This window comes from Eublepharis macularius, chromosome 12 (genome assembly GCF_028583425.1).
Source record: "Eublepharis macularius isolate TG4126 chromosome 12, MPM_Emac_v1.0, whole genome shotgun sequence".
Taxonomy (NCBI): domain Eukaryota; kingdom Metazoa; phylum Chordata; class Lepidosauria; order Squamata; family Eublepharidae; genus Eublepharis; species Eublepharis macularius.
The window spans coordinates 67,282,573-67,300,179 of NC_072801.1; the positions used below are offsets into that span (position 1 = coordinate 67,282,573).

Below are 17,607 nucleotides of genomic sequence, written 5' to 3' on the forward strand. Positions count from 1 at the left end.
AATGACACTTGAATGGCAAGTGTATTCCTCCCTGTTCACTTGCCCTCCACTTGCTCTCCACTCGATTCACTTGCTATTCAAGTGTCGTTCGTCACTTGTAGCTTGGCCCTGAGTGGGTCTATAGAGAAGATCCTTCAAGTATGAGACTCCAAGGCCACAAACAACTATAAATGTTAAAACTGGTACCTTGAATTGTACCTGGAAACACGTTGGCAGCCAATGTAACTATTATAAAATGGGCGTGTCATCTTATCCAAGCAGATATCAGTCATTACAAGCTGAATATTCCAAGTATCTTCAAGAGTACCCCTTTGCCAAATAGTTGCTTTCTTGTTTTGATATATCTTTTTATCCTGTCACTTTTTGTCTTAGTAACCTCACCTTTCTCCTTCTCAGCCGTCGCAGTGCCTCCTTCACCTGATCATTCCTTAGACTGTAGATCAGTGGGTTGAGAAAGGGTGTAATGGCAGTATAGAACACTGTGACTATCTTCGTAATCCCTGACTCACCTTCGCCACCTGGAATCACATACATCGTTGCTACAGGGCCATAGAAAAGAGTCACCACCACTAAGTGGAAAGATATGGTGGAAAATGCCTTCCCCCGACTGCCTTGGCTAGAAGTTTTCAGCAAGGTGACAATCACAGCACCATAGGATAACACAACAAAGAGGAAATTGCCCAGAACAAGTAAAGAATCTGCTACAATTTGACTGATGAGGGGAAGGTTTCCTACTGGAGGGCAAGCTAAAGACAATATTGGCCCAGGGTCACACAAAAAGTGATCAATTATATTTGGTCCACAGAAGGACAACTTGGATATCAAAATCATTGGGAAAATGTGCCACAGGAACCCGAGGACCCAACATGCTACCACTAGACCATAGCAGAAATTGGGGGTCATAGTCTGTGGGTAGCGCAGAGGGTGACAAATGGCCAAATACCGATCCAAGGCCATGGCTGAGAGGAATAAACATTCGGAGGCACCAAGGGCGAAGAAGATATAAAACTGAAGGAAGCAGGCACTGAAGGAGATGATCCCTTGAGTTGATGCTAGGTCAAATAACATCTGCGGCACAGTAGAAGTCACATAACACATCTCAAGCCAGGAGAAGTTGCTCAGCAAAATGTACATTGGAAGTTGGGACAATTGCACATCTAGAACCACTAGTGCAATTAAGGTGATGTTCTCAGCCAGAGCAAGCACATAGAGAATGGTGAAGAAGATGAGCAAAAATAAGCGCATCTGCTGCCCGACTCCAAATCCCAGCAAAATGAATTCCTGCACTCCAGTCCAATTGGCTAACCCCATCTGGAAGCAAACAACAGAAAGGTAGTTGTATAATGCAATCAGGTATAATCTTTCAGTGAGTGTTTTATTAAGAGTTTTATAAATGAAAAAGGACTGAATAGAAAAATACAATATCCTAAAAACTAGCTAAGTAGAATTTATACTTTTAGTTTATATATGGGGGGGAACCCATATATAAACTAAAAGGAGGCTTTTGATTTTCTCCACAACAAATATTAGTATTTTCATAATTCTTCTTAATCTATGTTAAAAATAAAAGCTCTTTTTCTTCTTAGGTCCTGATTCTGTAATTCAAAAATCCACACGTCTTCAACTCATTATTATCTATTTCACATACAAAGTCAATAAGAGGTTTCCATTCGGCAAGGAACGAACGTATTGTCTTCTCTCTCATCACCAATGTAAGTTTTGCCATCTTTGCTTGTTCCAACACCTTTATCAACCATTTCTCCATTATCGGCAATGTTGGACACTTCCAATATTGTGCATATAGTAGTTTTGCTGCCGTGATCATATATGAAAACAAAGTTCTGTGGCTTCTTTCCAACTAACTATTCCCAACAGAAAGCTCTCTGGTTTCAAATGTATTTTTAATCTTTAAAACCTTCTGAATGAATAATTGTAGTTGTGTCCAAAAGGTCTTGGTTTTCTTTCAAGTCGACCACATATAATAAAATGATCCTTTATGTAGAGCACATTTCCAGCGTAGGCTTGAAGAGCCCTTGTATATTCTCACCAAATTCTCAGGAGTCATATACTAACAGTGCATCATATAAAAATTATCTTTAAGTCTGGAGCTTAATGTATATTTTAACCCTTTTAACCACATTTTCCCATTGTTCCATTCATGTATCCATTTTTTTGCCCATTTAGTCATACATCCTTTCACTTGTTCTTCCTCTGCCTCAGATTTCAACAAGACTTTCTACATTTTGTCAATAGAAAGGTAGTCATATAATGCAATCATTAATCATTTGAGGGTCTATGTATCCCCTTCCATTGAAAGACAAAGGTTGCAAAGACATACCGTTTATGGTTGGCAGAAAGACAGGCAGTCTTCTTCCACTCTGTGGCTCAGGTCATCTGGGATTATTCTTTGTAAATCATTGTTCTTGTTTTTTTAGCATTTAATATTTTATTTTTAAATAAAGAGTGAAACATTTTTTTTAAAAAACATCCACATTAGATACAAGCCAAAAAAAATCAGAATAATGAAATTACATGTGTTCCTCTCTACCCCTGTACATACTTAAGATATTTTACGTTTTATATTTTGTTCAACATTATATTCAATCTAATTATGTTTAGTATGTTAGCATGCAACCTAATTATTTAGCTTAGTGAATGACCTATTTTAATATTATTTATATTTAATTCTCCTTAGTTTACAGTCACATATTCAAAAAACCTTTCCATTTCCCCTGAAATTCTTGGTTATGCATATAAGAAGTTAATTTTGCCATTGACGGATATTCATGTCATTGTTCTTCTGTTATAAATGGCTAAGTATGCAAAACATCTAGAACATATTCTCTGTGAGGAAATTTACTCTTGAACGTATGAAAGACTAGATCACTTATGCTGGCTTCCCATAATTTGAGAATGTGTTATTAAGGTTGCCGTGTAGAACAGCAAATGTTGCTCATGCATTTTGGGCTCAATACAAATTTACCCCCCATTCTTCTTTGCCTTGGAAATGGTTCTTATTTCTTTACCGTAGTAGTATTCTAAATGTTGCCCCGTCTAGCAGAAGGTTCACCATGCATGCCGTGTCAGGATTTTGTGTACATGAAACCTGTGTCTAATAGTAGTATCCAGCATTGTCATTAGAGGACTATGGGAAGGAAAGACTGGATATGTGTGCCAGTCTCAGCTTGAATGTAACTGTTTATATTTAGTGGCCCTTGAGATTGTGTCCCAAAAGAACAACATAATTACCAAAGAAAACAGCATCTCTCTGGAGATACATTGACTCCCTCAGCCCCAATTACACATAAACAATGTCCATAGGTAATATTTATTTCCGTGAATTCTGTGTATTGTTACACATGGACCATTTAGAGCAATGCAATGTATGTGTTGCCAGGATTGGTTATGGATGATAATCTTCTTTGGATGGGAACTAGGGGCCAAGCTACAAGTGACGAATGACACTTGAATGGCAAGTGAACAGACTTACGTGTATTCCTCCCTGTTCACTTGCGCTCCACTTGCCCTCCACTTGATCATTACGTGCTCTCCACTTGCACTCCACTTGATCACGCAAGTGAACAGGGAAGAATACACGTGAGTCTGTTCACTTCCTGTTCCAGTGTTGCCAAGTAGGCCCCCTCCCCTGCTTTGAAGCCTGCTATGAACTGTGCTAAAGTTTCCTGCGTTGCTGTTTTACTGCTACACCCAAAGACTGCTGTGCACGTGTGTGTATTCTGATACACGTGTCAGCTTCCTGCCTGCGTGTCAATTACCCTGCTGCAATAGACTGTGTAGTTTACTGACTCCATGTTTGGATAACTGCACAAAGGACTCTCTTTCTGGGCAGCCCTGCCCTGACCTGTATCTGGACTTCCAAGTGTGTGTTTGGACTCTGTTACAAGTGTGCCCCGTGCCTGCATTGCCATCTGCCACAGACCGTGCCTGTTCCCTGCTTTGGACTGTGTTTTAAAGTGTTGTTCCCCCTGCCTCCATGGAAGCCTGCCTCATATGGGCCCAAGCCGCTGCTAGCAGCCGGGCGCCTGCCGGGGAAACCTCCAGCGAGCCTGGCTAGGCGCTCCCTGGTCAGTTCCCGCCTGGAGCCTCCCGCGGGCCAGTCCCCGAGCTTGCCCTCGCTACTGGGCAGCCTGCTATCCAGCCCCAGCTATGCCCAGCCGGCATCCATGTTCTCAGGCAGCCAGAAGACCCTGGGAAGAAGACTGCTTTGAGAAGCCATTTCGGTGAAGCGGGCACACCACGTCCGCAGCGAGAGCCCCTCGCCCTGCTCTGCATATCTTAGGAGCCGCCCCGGAGAAGAGCTAAGTGCTGACCATCCCAAGCACTTAGAGAATGCATCTCAAAGGAACCTCCGCATTCCAGAAGCTGATGACATCAGGACAAGCCCTGTCCGATGGAACATCCTTTCAGCCCACTTGGATTTCCCCCTCCCTCTTTTGTCCCCTCTTCCTGAGGTGTCACTTATCACAATCTGATTACCAAAGTGGCCCATCCAAGCCATTCAGTAGCCCATTAGACCCTTTGTTTTAATCTGTGAGAACCACCAAGTACAGCACCAGCCCCAGGGTACGTTTTGGGGTATTTAAGCTGGTCTCCCAGACCACTCGGTGCTCCGGCCATTCCCTATCCAGACCTCCTTGCTGTCCGTCTGTGGTCCCAGTGCTGGCATTGGGCCACCCTCGCTGCTGTGTCTCTGCTTCGCTCCAGGATAAGTGAGTATTCCCCCCTATCATCGTTGGGAACCAGCTAATGCGAACGTCTCTGTATTTCATACCCTGTATTTCTTAGGTCTTGTGTGTTCTCTGTATGCTTGTGCAAGCTAGGCTTACGCTACACTCAATACACGTGTTTGAACCTTACTCCTTGTCTGCCTCTTTTTCACTAGAGTGTCTGGGATCGGGACCTCCGTAAACATAGGTTATGATCCTCGCTTAATATTAATAGTTACAGACTGCTATAGCTAATTCCCCATTATAATAAAGAGCAGTTCTGGTAACAGTTTACTGGTGGAGAATGCGGGCATAACCCAGTTCGTGTGAATACACGTGAGTCGACACGCGTGTTTTCGGCGAACTGACTTAGAGGAAAATTTTCCAGACCTCAGTGCAAAGAGCGCAATTTAGCTTAGGGAATTAAAAGTGTGAGTGTGTGTGGCTCTAGCGAGCATTTCCTATCTTGTGGGTTGGCTTTTCCCCCATTTCCTCCTTCAGCCAGCTTTGGACTACTTGCCTTTTGTGGTGCACCGCGAGGCCCTCCAGCCGTTATAACCGGTGTACTGTGGGTGAGGACCTCTGAACTGGTGAAGTTCCTGGCCACCTTCCGGGCCGCCTAAACGCGTCTATGTGGGTGGGATCCCAGAAGTAGGCTCTATAGATATATATCCTGAAGCAGCACATATAAAATTCTTTTCCGCCCTCCCCCGTCTCTCCTAAGTCCGTCCAGACCCCGCTCCTGCCAGCACTTAGGCTTCAATCCCCGCTCCGGAGGAAACGTGAAGGGATTGATAGTCCGTTCGTTTTAGTTTAGCTTTGGGAATCTGAAGCCAGGTTCCTGAAGCCCCGCGGCAGCCGGCCGTACCGTGCTTAAGAGTTTTAAGTTAGACTCTTGAGCGCTTTTCGCCTGAGAGTTTTAAGGTAGACTCTTGGGCGCCTTTCCGCTTGCGAGTTTTAAGTCAGACTCGTGGGCGCACCTCGCTTGGGAGTCAGTGGGACTCTTGGGCACACTTTTGCTTGGGAGTTGTTAGAACTCTTGAGCGCTTTCTGCTTGGGAGTACAGTAAGCTTTACTCCTGAGCAATTTTGCTTGGGGACTTGCAGAGGCAGTCCTTGAGCGCATTTAGTCTTTTGGTCTTGGCTTGGAGACAGTTTAACCGTTTGTCTCTGAGCGTGAGGCCTGGGGACTTTTTGGAGTTTAGTTCTTGGGCAGAGAGCTTGAGAGCATTTGTAGCTTCTGAGCAGAGGCTTGGGAGCATTTCTGGTTGCCTGAGCAGAGGCTTAGGAGACCCCTTAGTTGCAGCTTCTGAGCAGAGGCTTGGGAGCATTTCTGGTTGCCTGAGTAGAGGCTTGGGAGACCCCTGAGCTTTGGCTTCTGAGCAGAGGCTTGGGAGCACTGAGCGTTCTTTTTGGTTCTTGGGCTTAGAGAGCTTGAGAGCACCTTCTGAGCCAGTAAACTTTTCCTGGTCCCGTGGCTTGTAGGCAAGCTTGAAACGGGAATAGGAATTTTCCTTCTCCCCCGGTGGAGAAGAACAGAGTGTAGGACCCTTAAAAATACCCTTGTGAACCTAAAAGTAGGACCTTAAAACCCCCTGGTAAAAACCCTTGAGGACCTGAGGGAAGGATAAACCTCCCAAAAGGAACATAGAGAGGAAGAAGTTGTTAAAACCCTTGAGCAGCTTTAATCGCCCCACCCCGGGTGTCGCTGGTCCACTCTTTAACCTCCCCCGAGATCAGCCTTAAACTAAAAAGTAAAATGTACCGGGCAGCCCCCACCGTGCCCCGCCTGGAGAAGTGGCTAGTTAAGAAGGGAGATTGCCCCTGGGAAGCCGGTTCCTTCAAGGGACCTGACCCGCTCCAAATAGTTAGAAGCGCCTTCCAGGATTTTTGCGAGAAGGAGAAACCCAGGTCAAGTAAGAAGGATAGGTATGGAGCTTGGGCACTTTTCACCGCCCTACAGGACAGCGTGTCCCTAATTAATAAGCTACAGATAGCTCAGGAAGAACAGGAACAGGAGATAGAAAAGCTAAGGAGAGAAAAGAAGGAACATGAGGAAAAAGCAGCCGAGTGGCGTTCAGAACGCGTTAACTTCATGCTGGAGAAGCAGGGACTAGCCGCTGCCCTCCAGGACGCCCAGCACAAGGCTGAAGTAGCCACCGCTCGTGCCGATATGGCTGAGCACGCAGTAATTGAAGGACAAGAGAAAATTGCCAAATTAACCCATGCTGCCCAGTTCATGGCAGAGCAGAAAGTTGCAAAGATAGCCGCAGCAGACCACTCCGCTTGTAAGAGGGAGCTAGAGGCCCTAAAACAGCACCTGGGAATGCAGCAGGCCGTAATTTCCGCCGTGCATCCCGCAGCCCTCTTGGCCCTCCCCGAAGGTAGTACCGACAGTTGGTCACCTCCTTCGTCCCAGCCCGAGGAAGCTCCACAGCCCCTCCATCCGATAGCTACCAAAGAAATTGTCTCCACAGACGAGGATGGCAGGAAGACAGACCGAATAGTTAAAGAGACCCGCAATTGGAGGCCCGATGAGCTCCAAGCCATAGCGGACCGCATGGGACCCCTGAATCGAGACTCAGCTATACAATGGTTTGCACACGTGACCATGTCACAGCCCTCCGCCAGTGGCTCCGATGTAGCTCAGCTGGCTCGCCATTGTGCCAGCCCCGAAATAGTCACCTCCCTCAACGCATATATTTCTAACCGGAGACTAGCCACTCGCAGTCAGTATGGTGCCATGAAAGAGTTGTGCGCCTTCCTGTGGCCCACCAAGAGTTTAAAAGCCCTGTATATTGCAGAGTCTCAAAAACCCGGAGAGGATCCAGAGGCATATTTAGCTAGGAAACAGCTTCTTGCAGAGCTAGCAGATGAAGTAGATTTAGATGCAAGCGATGTACCCGACTTTGACGAGTTAGAATTCAGGAGAGCAGTCTTAGATGGACTCAACAGCACCACTCGCCTAGCCCTAGCAGGAGTCGAGCCCGGGAGCATTACATGGGGAGAGCTGGAATCCCGCATCAGGAGCATTGCTGGCCTGTTGCGAGAGACCGGCGCCATCCGCCATGTGAAGTCCCCGGCCCCCCATAGGAGAGAGAGTGAGCCCATCAACACAGTCACGTATGCCAACCATGGTCCCCACTCCCAATATCGGCCCCAAGGGCATAGCTCGTACTCGGAGCCTAGAGGTGGCATCTTGCGTGGGAGAAGTGGTAGCTTCACTCGGGGCCGCAGCCAGAGGGACTCCCGTCCAGGAGTAACCTTTGCGCCCACCCCCAGTCGCTACCCTTCCTCCCCACAGGGACCCTCTGAGCCCTGGAGACCTGTGCTGCCCTCGGCGCCCCCGCCCCCTCGGGCACCTCACCCCTACAATCACCACGTCTACCCTCCCCCAAGTCAGGCTGACTCCTGGAGACCGCAGCCAAAGGACCATGAGGAGCCCTCTGACCTAGGCGGCCCGCCGCCAGCCAGGGACTCACTCCGCTGGGAACTCTGGAAGCGGCTCAAGGATCATGGGGCAGACATGGAGCTCTTCCACCAGCAGCCCACTTCAGTGCTTCTCTCAGCCCTTCTAGACATCTTTAGGAATAGCCCTCCCCAACATGCACAGCCAGTGGCTACAGTAAGAGAAGAGCCGCCACCAGCTGGGAACCCCTTTTTCCAATAGGGATGCCCGGGGGTCACACATGCTTCTCCCCACTTAACTGTCTGTGGGAGAAAACCAAAGGTTGAGGCTAGCCTTCGACCTCCGGGAACTAAAAATAGCATGGAACTTAAAAGAGAGAAGGAAAGATTCCAAAGGGTGATTCGCACCCAGAACCCAGCACCAACTTTGCCAGACACCTCTGAAAGAAATCTGGCAGAGCTGCAAAATAAAATTCAGGAGCTCATAAGTGTAAATAGGGAACAGAATTTAAAAATAAATGATCTTAATAAAGAGAATGAGGAATTAAAAGAAAAATTAAATGCTTGCACAATAGAGAAAGAGCAGCTCCACAATAAATTCCTTAGCATGCAGACTTTGCTGGAGAACCAGAATAATGAAACTGCCACTTTAAAAACCCTGATGCAAAATCTCCTGGAATCCCAGAGACTCACTGAGGCCAGATTAAAGACTTTAGAGGAACAATCAGTGATTGAATCAGCACCCCGCCCCGCCAAAGGCAGTGAAACATGTAGCCAGTCACCTTTGCCTCCAATTTCTGCCTCAGCCCCCATGCCCAAGAAGCCAGAATTCACTTTAGATTCTGAGCATGTGCAGAGTTTAAAAGTAATTCCCCAAGAAATTGTCTTGGCTCCCATAGACTGCCCCCAGCCAAGTCATACACAGCCCACCGTGACTGTGCCCTCTTGCAATGATCCCAAGAACCAGATAAACAAAAGTAAACATGCAGTTCCTTTAAAAGATTTAAAATACTTTGAGAATCCAGTGCTTGCAACTACACACCAAATATCTTTCTCTCAGCCCTCCCTGACTAACACCCCTGAAGAAAACCTTATGTTGTGCCTGTGTGGTTTAGTAGTGCTTGAGCTAATTCAGAGACATTTGTGTATCTGTTTCCACGTTTTAAAAGGCTCAAGCCCAAAACTTAGTGAAAAGGTAGAGCCTCCAGCAGTAAGTGCAGTCAGGAACGTAATAATGCAAGTGAGCAGACTCCAGAAAGAATCCCAGTTGCTAGAAGCGCCTGAACCAAACTGTTCCCACACAGCGCTACACCCCCACCCCCCATTGAAATGGAAAAACTGGCCAGACCAGGATTCTGACCTCCTCCCAGTTCTTCCTTTTGTCCTCTCCCAGGCTGAAGTAAGCCCAAATAAATGTAATCACTGGTTCCCTGTCAGAATTTGGAAGGGATTGGAACCAGGAGTGGAAAAGCCACCTTAAGGAGACTTGAGTTCAAGTCCCCGCAGCCCCCGTCCCTTTTCGTTGTGCAGTCTTAACTTTATGTGTGTGTGAACCTGAAGCCCAATTCCCTTTTGAAATTAGATATAAAAAGCCAACTTGGCTTCATATAATCATTTAGTGTTTTTGTTATTTCTTGTCAGTTCTATTCTTTAACTTCATTAGGCGGGCCCCACAGTTGGGACCCTAGGGGGAAACACGGCAACCAAAGCCAAATAGGACCACCACCGAAAGTGATTCTTAATTGGATTGTAAGCCGCATGTTCGGAAAAAAATTGCACAGGCAAAAGAGATTTGCTGTGTGTGAAAGTGGTTGGAGAGGCTTTAGCCCAAAAGTGAATGCGTTTCCAATATTGGAGACACACCAATAAAGGTGATCTCTGTATTTGAAAACATTTCACCCGCCGTGCTGGTGAAGATCCCGCATCTACGTAGATTCGGGGTCTCACCTGCCAGACCCACGCTTTCGCATGATGGTCGGCTTTGGCTTTGAGGGCCGTGCCTCCCCTGGAAGAGGATCCCCAAATAGCCCAACACCCCTCTTTTACTAATGTTCATATTCGTCATGGTGAGTTGCTATACGGCGCCACCACTTAGTACGCTTCAGTGCAAAAGTAAAAGACCCGCCAGTATTTTGTAAATATGTGCCCTCTGGAATATGTTATTGAGGTGCGTTCGCAACGCACAAGGGGCAGCATGCCTCATTTACATAGCCAGGATCCCCCGCGCCAAGATGACCCCCGAATAACCCAGACCCAGTGGCGCCGGCAGATCTCGGCCGCCTCCGCCGCTTTTCGATAAACGCCGCCGAGCACCCTCGGCTTCACTTCGGCCCTTTCCGCCAGCAGCCGCTCGCCCCACGTACTAATATCTTTTCCCTTGCCCGTGCCGTACAAGGGAAAAGAAGGGGGGGAGACATATTGAAGTTATAATGAAGCCCTGCCAGGCACCCCAAGTAAGGGCAACCCAAAAGTACCCCACACCCGTATGCCTCTTGCTCCGTGTATTTTTCTTTTGGCTCAGTGCATTTTTTCTTTTGCTCAGTGTATTTTTCTTTTTGCCCAGTGTACCTTTTTTTTTGAAACCAGAAGATGGGGCCTCCCGAGGGAGTCCCCCCCAAAAATTGGTTGTCCTGCAAACATATGACGAAGGCCCATTTTTGAAAATTAAAGCGAGGGTCCCCGTCTGCAGCAACCCTTATAGTTAATGGAAGCCGCTCTTTAGTTTTTTTCCATTTTAGAACGGCAAGGCCAGGCCGAGCTAGACCGACAGCTCTCAGCCCGCAAAATAAAAGCAGCTCGCCGCCAAGCAAGGGGCACCTGAAGGTCACATAGCCTAGGCACCCAGAGACCCTTGGAGCGAGTTTGCATAACCCCGCCTAACGCACAGCCGACCCTTGCTCGACGTAAAGACGTCCCCCCTCTGAAATATACACGCTTTAGAAAGAAACCTTCGCACAGGAGTTCCCCAGAGCAACAAGCTGGAAGGCTCGCTTAGTGCTCCGGGACTTCTCGTTCGAACCCCGCTTAACATACTGTGCTGGCAGAAATACGCCCTCCTTTTTCCCTGCTTTACTTCACTTATTTTGCTGCAAGAAACTCAGGGAGCCTGTACTTATATCCGCAGGTCTCCCCAGGATATTTTTGCCACAAAAAGGAAAGGAAGGCCAGGAGATGAGGCACCTGGCTACTCTGTGTTTGCTCGTGCTGGAAGGCACCCTAACAGAGGGACGCCCGTCCAAATTAATGCCCTACCCCCACTGGAGATGTATTAATACCCTAGCAGGGAAGGAAATGATGGTCTGCAAAGTTGTGCAGCAGAGCAATATGACCACCCCCACGGATCGCACTAACTTCCGCAGCTGTGAAGAGCAGTGGATCCGACCCCCAGAGCTTGTTATTTTATGTGTGGGAGTGAAAACCATGTCCCAAGAATTAGTGTGTTACTCGCCTACTGATACAGTTTCACCACTTGCTCCGATTCCATGTATGTTTCTTCCCCGTATCAGGCCAGCCCCCACCGCAGTCCCGGTGGTAGACAAATATACCACCCCTGCCAACTTCGAAACCTCGCCATTTGTCACTGAGGCTTTCGGACCATACTGTGAAGTTATTTTAGTGTCGGCCGCAGTATGGAAGGCAGGAGACCCCTTTAGAATGACCATCCTACTAGGCACCACTACCACTGAGTCTGCATCAGTCACTATCACGCCCCCTTCAGGCGCAGTTCTCTCCTTCGCTATAGAGCACTGGGAGAACTTGACCTGGATCGTAAAAGAGGAAGACCTAGCCAAACATGGCCCACCCGATTGGATACTGGTTCAACAGACGCCCGAATGCCAAACCAAGCCCCTAGTAGAGAAATTTCACCGGCTTGGGCTGCTCTTTGTAAATTTGACTCATGAACCAGGCAATTATTCCCTGCTGATCCGGACCCAGGAGACCCACACCATCCAAATTGACCCTTTGATTGCTAGCAATGAACAATTAAGCCAAGGCGGCACGCATATAGTGGGCTCCCATGTTTTGAAGACTGACATTCGAGAGAGAGTTCTAGTCCGCCCGCAAATGTCTTTAAAAGAGATCCGCATAGACTTAGCTGAGCTAAATGTAACCCAGAGGCTGCCGCAGTGCGCTCCCTATCTGGAGGCCGGTAGCAAGGGTTGGAATGCATGGCTACAACTGTGGATCGATCCCTCTCCCTCTCTCTCGCGTGCCAGACGAAGCATTGCCGACTGGACTGCTCCTGCAGCCGGAGGCTTAGCAATCATGGATTCGGTCAACATAGAGACTCTCGCTAATAAGTTTGCCCATGTCACGACTAGCATCTCCGACTTAGGTAAACCGGTGGTGCAGTCCCTAAATTCCATTTCGAATGGGCAACATGAGATCAGCTCCATTTTAGTTAACTGGGAGAGTCAAATTGAAAGAGATTTTTCTCTGCTGCTCAAAGGAACACAGTCTTTGGAACGCAACATGTCAATAGCCATGGCATGTATGCAAGCCCAACAATTAAACCAGGCTGTGGCCATGGGGCTAATTCGGCAAGCCACGGACGGGCACTTGCCCCTGGAAATTAAAAAATTGATTACGCCCAAATTGTCACCCATAGAACTGGAGCTTGAATCCTGGTGGTCTCTTGTAAATTCCTCATTCTCACCGACCACCCAGGAGCTTAAATTATTTTTATTAACGGCCAGTGCGCACGAGTCATTCCACGTGTATCCAGTCGTGCCTCTGGGACTCCAAGTCAGCGACACCGAAGTCCTCTACGCCCGCCACCCCGACCATTGGGCCCGCTTCACCCCGACCGGATGGCAGCTCGTCAGCCTCCAAGGGTGCCAGCATCGAGACCAGACCGGCTTCATTTGCCAAGACCAAGCCTTTGCACCTCATCACCCCTGTGTAGCCCCGCAAGTCGACGCCCTCAACGAGTGCTCCTTTGAGGTCGTCCGGGAGAACAGCTCCGCTGTGGTCTACATTGGGAAAGGATGTGCCTGCGTGCGAACGGCCTGCGACTTTGTGATCCTGAACTCGTTCCAGCTCAAGCCCGTGATCCCGGGAGTCAACCGCTGCTTTTGCAACCTGTCTTCGGTAGCAGCCTGCGACTTCACCTACACGGTACCGGTCTGGACCCAAGAAGAGATCCTGGTGGCACCCTCCATCTATCGACATGTGAAGCCCATTCCCCTTGGCATCGGTCTGGAATTAATCCACGAGCTCCTGGCCCACCCGCAGCTCCACCGTACCCTCCAGAGCATCCAAAGGGACGGGGACACTACTGCTTTGGTTGTGTCCCACAACGGAAAGGAGATTTTGGATCTGGTCCAGCGGATTAAGACCACCGGCGAGCACTCGTGGTGGGAGACCCTCTTTGGTTGGAGCCCCACTGCCACTGGAATTTACAATTTGGCTCTGCACCCGATCGTTGTGATTTTGGCCTTTCAAGTTTTATTATGTGCCTCATTACTTTATTTGGGCTGTTGGAGCCGCCGACAGCTCCAGCAACTCCAACTATCCTACCGTCTGGACCATTACAATCCAGACCCACTCTTGCCCTAATGGTTATTCTTGGCGCCCTCCTTTAACCCTTGTTTGTTTTATTGCTTGTGCCGGTATGGACTATGATTATGTTTATTATGTGTATGAATCTTGCACCGGCCCCATGGACGCTCTGCTGCCGGACGCCGCTCCGAGGCCCTCTCGTGGACTAGGGGGGAACATATTTCTCTGCCTCCCAGCCCACGGCCCTTCTCCAAATGACCGCCAGCAGCGCCACCTCCATGAGGACTAGAACTGTGTGCCTGAAGCCCTTCTCGCCGCTCACCGACCCTGCTCTGCGGATTGTCGCAGACAGCAAGGGGGGGTGGAAGTGTGCTTTGGAGCACATGAACTAAGTTTGCTTGTTCTTGTATATATGCAACCCAGTCCAGCAGCTGTACTGCGGACTGAGCCGTCTGTGATCTTTATGCCCTATTGTTTTATGAATTTCTTTGCATTGCTTCTTATGAATTTTAACTCCCATGAATTTAGCCCCGGACTAGTCCCTCTCTCTATCTATTGCAAGTGCGCCCATGAACTTTATCCCTATGAATTTGATTTTAACCCTAGGAATTGCCTTTTTAACCCGACTCCCTCCGCCGAGGTAATTCTAGCATATCCATTATTTTATGAATTTGGTTTTAACCGGGACCCCTCCGGAACGGTCTCTTTTAAAGGTTATGTTATTTCTGATTTTAAGCTCGATGAATTTGGTTTTAATCTGACTATATGAGTTGGTCTTTTAATTGCAGAGTTTATTTTTCTGACCCCCTATGAGCCCTTCCGCCGCTCACCCCTCATGAATTGTTTCCACGCACTTGCTTTTACTCTTGCTGCTTTTATTGGTTTTAACCTCCCGAATCATTGCTTTTAATCCTATATATTTATGTATTTATGGTTTTAATTATCTATGAATTGTTCAACCCTTGATGAATTGATCTATGCCTTGCTTGCACACTTCACTTTCATCCTCTATGAATTGCTTTTACTCTTACATTCATGGATTGTACCCATGAATTGTCTTTGCCTTTAATCCTATGCTTACGAATTATGAATTGCCCCTGGTTTTAGTGTATCAATCCACCATGAATTACGGACCTCCAGTTATGAATTGATCTATGTACGCAAAATATGAATTATTTCTGCTTGTATACATGAATTGCTATTACCTATGAATTATTACTATTTATTCTGACGGTTGCACTTAGCACACCCCCTGGTGTGAACCCAGAGACCTGCAGCCCATTGGCTGATCTAAATTGCACTTATTCGGTTAGGTGGTTCTCCAAACTAAATTTTTGAGTGACGCCTCCTCCCCCTTCCCTTCCCACTCCTTCTTCGCTCGAAGCTCGACCACCGGACATTGCCGACCACCTCGCCTTTGAAGTCAAGTTCGGAGACCCGCGCGCCTGACGTCCCGGGGTCTCCGAGGGGGGGAATTGTTGCCAAGTAGGCCCCCTCCCCTGCTTTGAAGCCTGCTATGAACTGTGCTAAAGTTTCCTGCGTTGCTGTTTTACTGCTACACCCAAAGACTGCTGTGCACGTGTGTGTATTCTGATACACGTGTCAGCTTCCTGCCTGCGTGTCAATTACCCTGCTGCAATAGACTGTGTAGTTTACTGACTCCATGTTTGGATAACTGCACAAAGGACTCTCTTTCTGGGCAGCCCTGCCCTGACCTGTATCTGGACTTCCAAGTGTGTGTTTGGACTCTGTTACAAGTGTGCCCCGTGCCTGCATTGCCATCTGCCACAGACCGTGCCTGTTCCCTGCTTTGGACTGTGTTTTAAAGTGTTGTTCCCCCTGCCTCCATGGAAGCCTGCCTCATATGGGCCCAAGCCGCTGCTAGCAGCCGGGCGCCTGCCGGGGAAACCTCCAGCGAGCCTGGCTAGGCGCTCCCTGGTCAGTTCCCGCCTGGAGCCTCCCGCGGGCCAGTCCCCGAGCTTGCCCTCGCTACTGGGCAGCCTGCTATCCAGCCCCAGCTATGCCCAGCCGGCATCCATGTTCTCAGGCAGCCAGAAGACCCTGGGAAGAAGACTGCTTTGAGAAGCCATTTCGGTGAAGCGGGCACACCACGTCCGCAGCGAGAGCCCCTCGCCCTGCTCTGCATATCTTAGGAGCCGCCCCGGAGAAGAGCTAAGTGCTGACCATCCCAAGCACTTAGAGAATGCATCTCAAAGGAACCTCCGCATTCCAGAAGCTGATGACATCAGGACAAGCCCTGTCCGATGGAACATCCTTTCAGCCCACTTGGATTTCCCCCTCCCTCTTTTGTCCCCTCTTCCTGAGGTGTCACTTATCACAATCTGATTACCAAAGTGGCCCATCCAAGCCATTCAGTAGCCCATTAGACCCTTTGTTTTAATCTGTGAGAACCACCAAGTACAGCACCAGCCCCAGGGTACGTTTTGGGGTATTTAAGCTGGTCTCCCAGACCACTCGGTGCTCCGGCCATTCCCTATCCAGACCTCCTTGCTGTCCGTCTGTGGTCCCAGTGCTGGCATTGGGCCACCCTCGCTGCTGTGTCTCTGCTTCGCTCCAGGATAAGTGAGTATTCCCCCCTATCATCGTTGGGAACCAGCTAATGCGAACGTCTCTGTATTTCATACCCTGTATTTCTTAGGTCTTGTGTGTTCTCTGTATGCTTGTGCAAGCTAGGCTTACGCTACACTCAATACACGTGTTTGAACCTTACTCCTTGTCTGCCTCTTTTTCACTAGAGTGTCTGGGATCGGGACCTCCGTAAACATAGGTTATGATCCTCGCTTAATATTAATAGTTACAGACTGCTATAGCTAATTCCCCATTATAATAAAGAGCAGTTCTGGTAACACCAGTGTCATTCATCACTTGTAGCTTGGCTCATAAAGGCAACTCCATTCACAAGATGAGGTTGAGTCTGTCCTATATAAGCTCCTCCCAAGGGAAGGAGCACTGTTACAGTATCATAGGGAGAACTTCTCCCTGCATATAGTAGAGTGGATCCCTGTCCTAGCACTCCACTGAGTTGGTTTCTTTATTTATTAAAATGTTTTTAATCTTGCCTTTCTTTTTGGCTCAAGTTTGCAGACTTCTTCCAGTCTAAGGAGCTTTCCTCCAACTTAAGTGGCTCTTCCATTGGAGTCACTTAAGCTGGAGCTGCTCAGGCTGGAGGGAGGCTACTAGGAGGATGGTTGGATCCACCCCAGAATGAAAGCTTTCTCTCTTTCATGCTTTGTAGTAGAAGGACTCGTGCAAGATGCCTTTGTTCTCCACTGTGCCTGGGGAAGGCTCTGAACCCCAAACAGATAGAGAAGCAAGCCCCAGTGTCGCCCCCTTTCCTTTTACTATCCATCCCACCTGTTATATCCAAAGGTAGTTCGTTCCGTCCAATGCACTTTCCATGTTAGGTGCTCTTTGAAGCTGCTAAAGAGTCTTGAAATGCAAGTCTTCACAAAGTGCAATCTAGATGCGGTAAGAACAGAGTACCGAGATATGATCTAAATATACAAAGTCTTTATCCAATGTAACAGAAGACACACAACATGGAAATTAGGTGACAATGACACAACACAGTCTACAGTCCTCCAATCAATTCAAGTTCATAAGGAAAATGTTGCTTTATCAAGAGTGTTGATAACCGGCAATAAAGTCAGAATTAGTTCACAAGACAAAAAGCTCTTGAAGCAGGCCATAGCCTAAAGTAAGTGGAAAATTACCAGAAGGAGCCAGTTTGAAGTTAGCTGAGCTGTAAGCTCATACATGTATCCAAGTTATGTAGCATGATGTTAGTTAGCCAATGATAAGTCTGTAACTATGGCATGTGATTTGGTTATGTATTCTGCCTGACAAGAATGTATTTAGGCAAGTTGCTGTCTGTGTTAGGGGGCTCAGTTTGTTTTGAGTGGCAGAAGTCACACTGAGCCTTAGCCGGCTAATAAAGCACGCTCTCCTTC

The 17,607-nt window shown here is 48.0% G+C and overlaps 1 protein-coding gene across 1 annotated transcript; it reads right to left on the reverse strand.

Moving 5' to 3' along the window:
- Nucleotides 1-348: 348 nt before the first annotated feature.
- Nucleotides 349-1,311, reverse strand: LOC129339587 (olfactory receptor 11G2-like). Its single transcript, XM_054994168.1, has one exon. It carries the CDS (start codon nt 1,309-1,311, stop codon nt 349-351), a length of 963 nt encoding a protein of 320 aa, XP_054850143.1.
- Nucleotides 1,312-17,607: the final 16,296 nt, after the last annotated feature.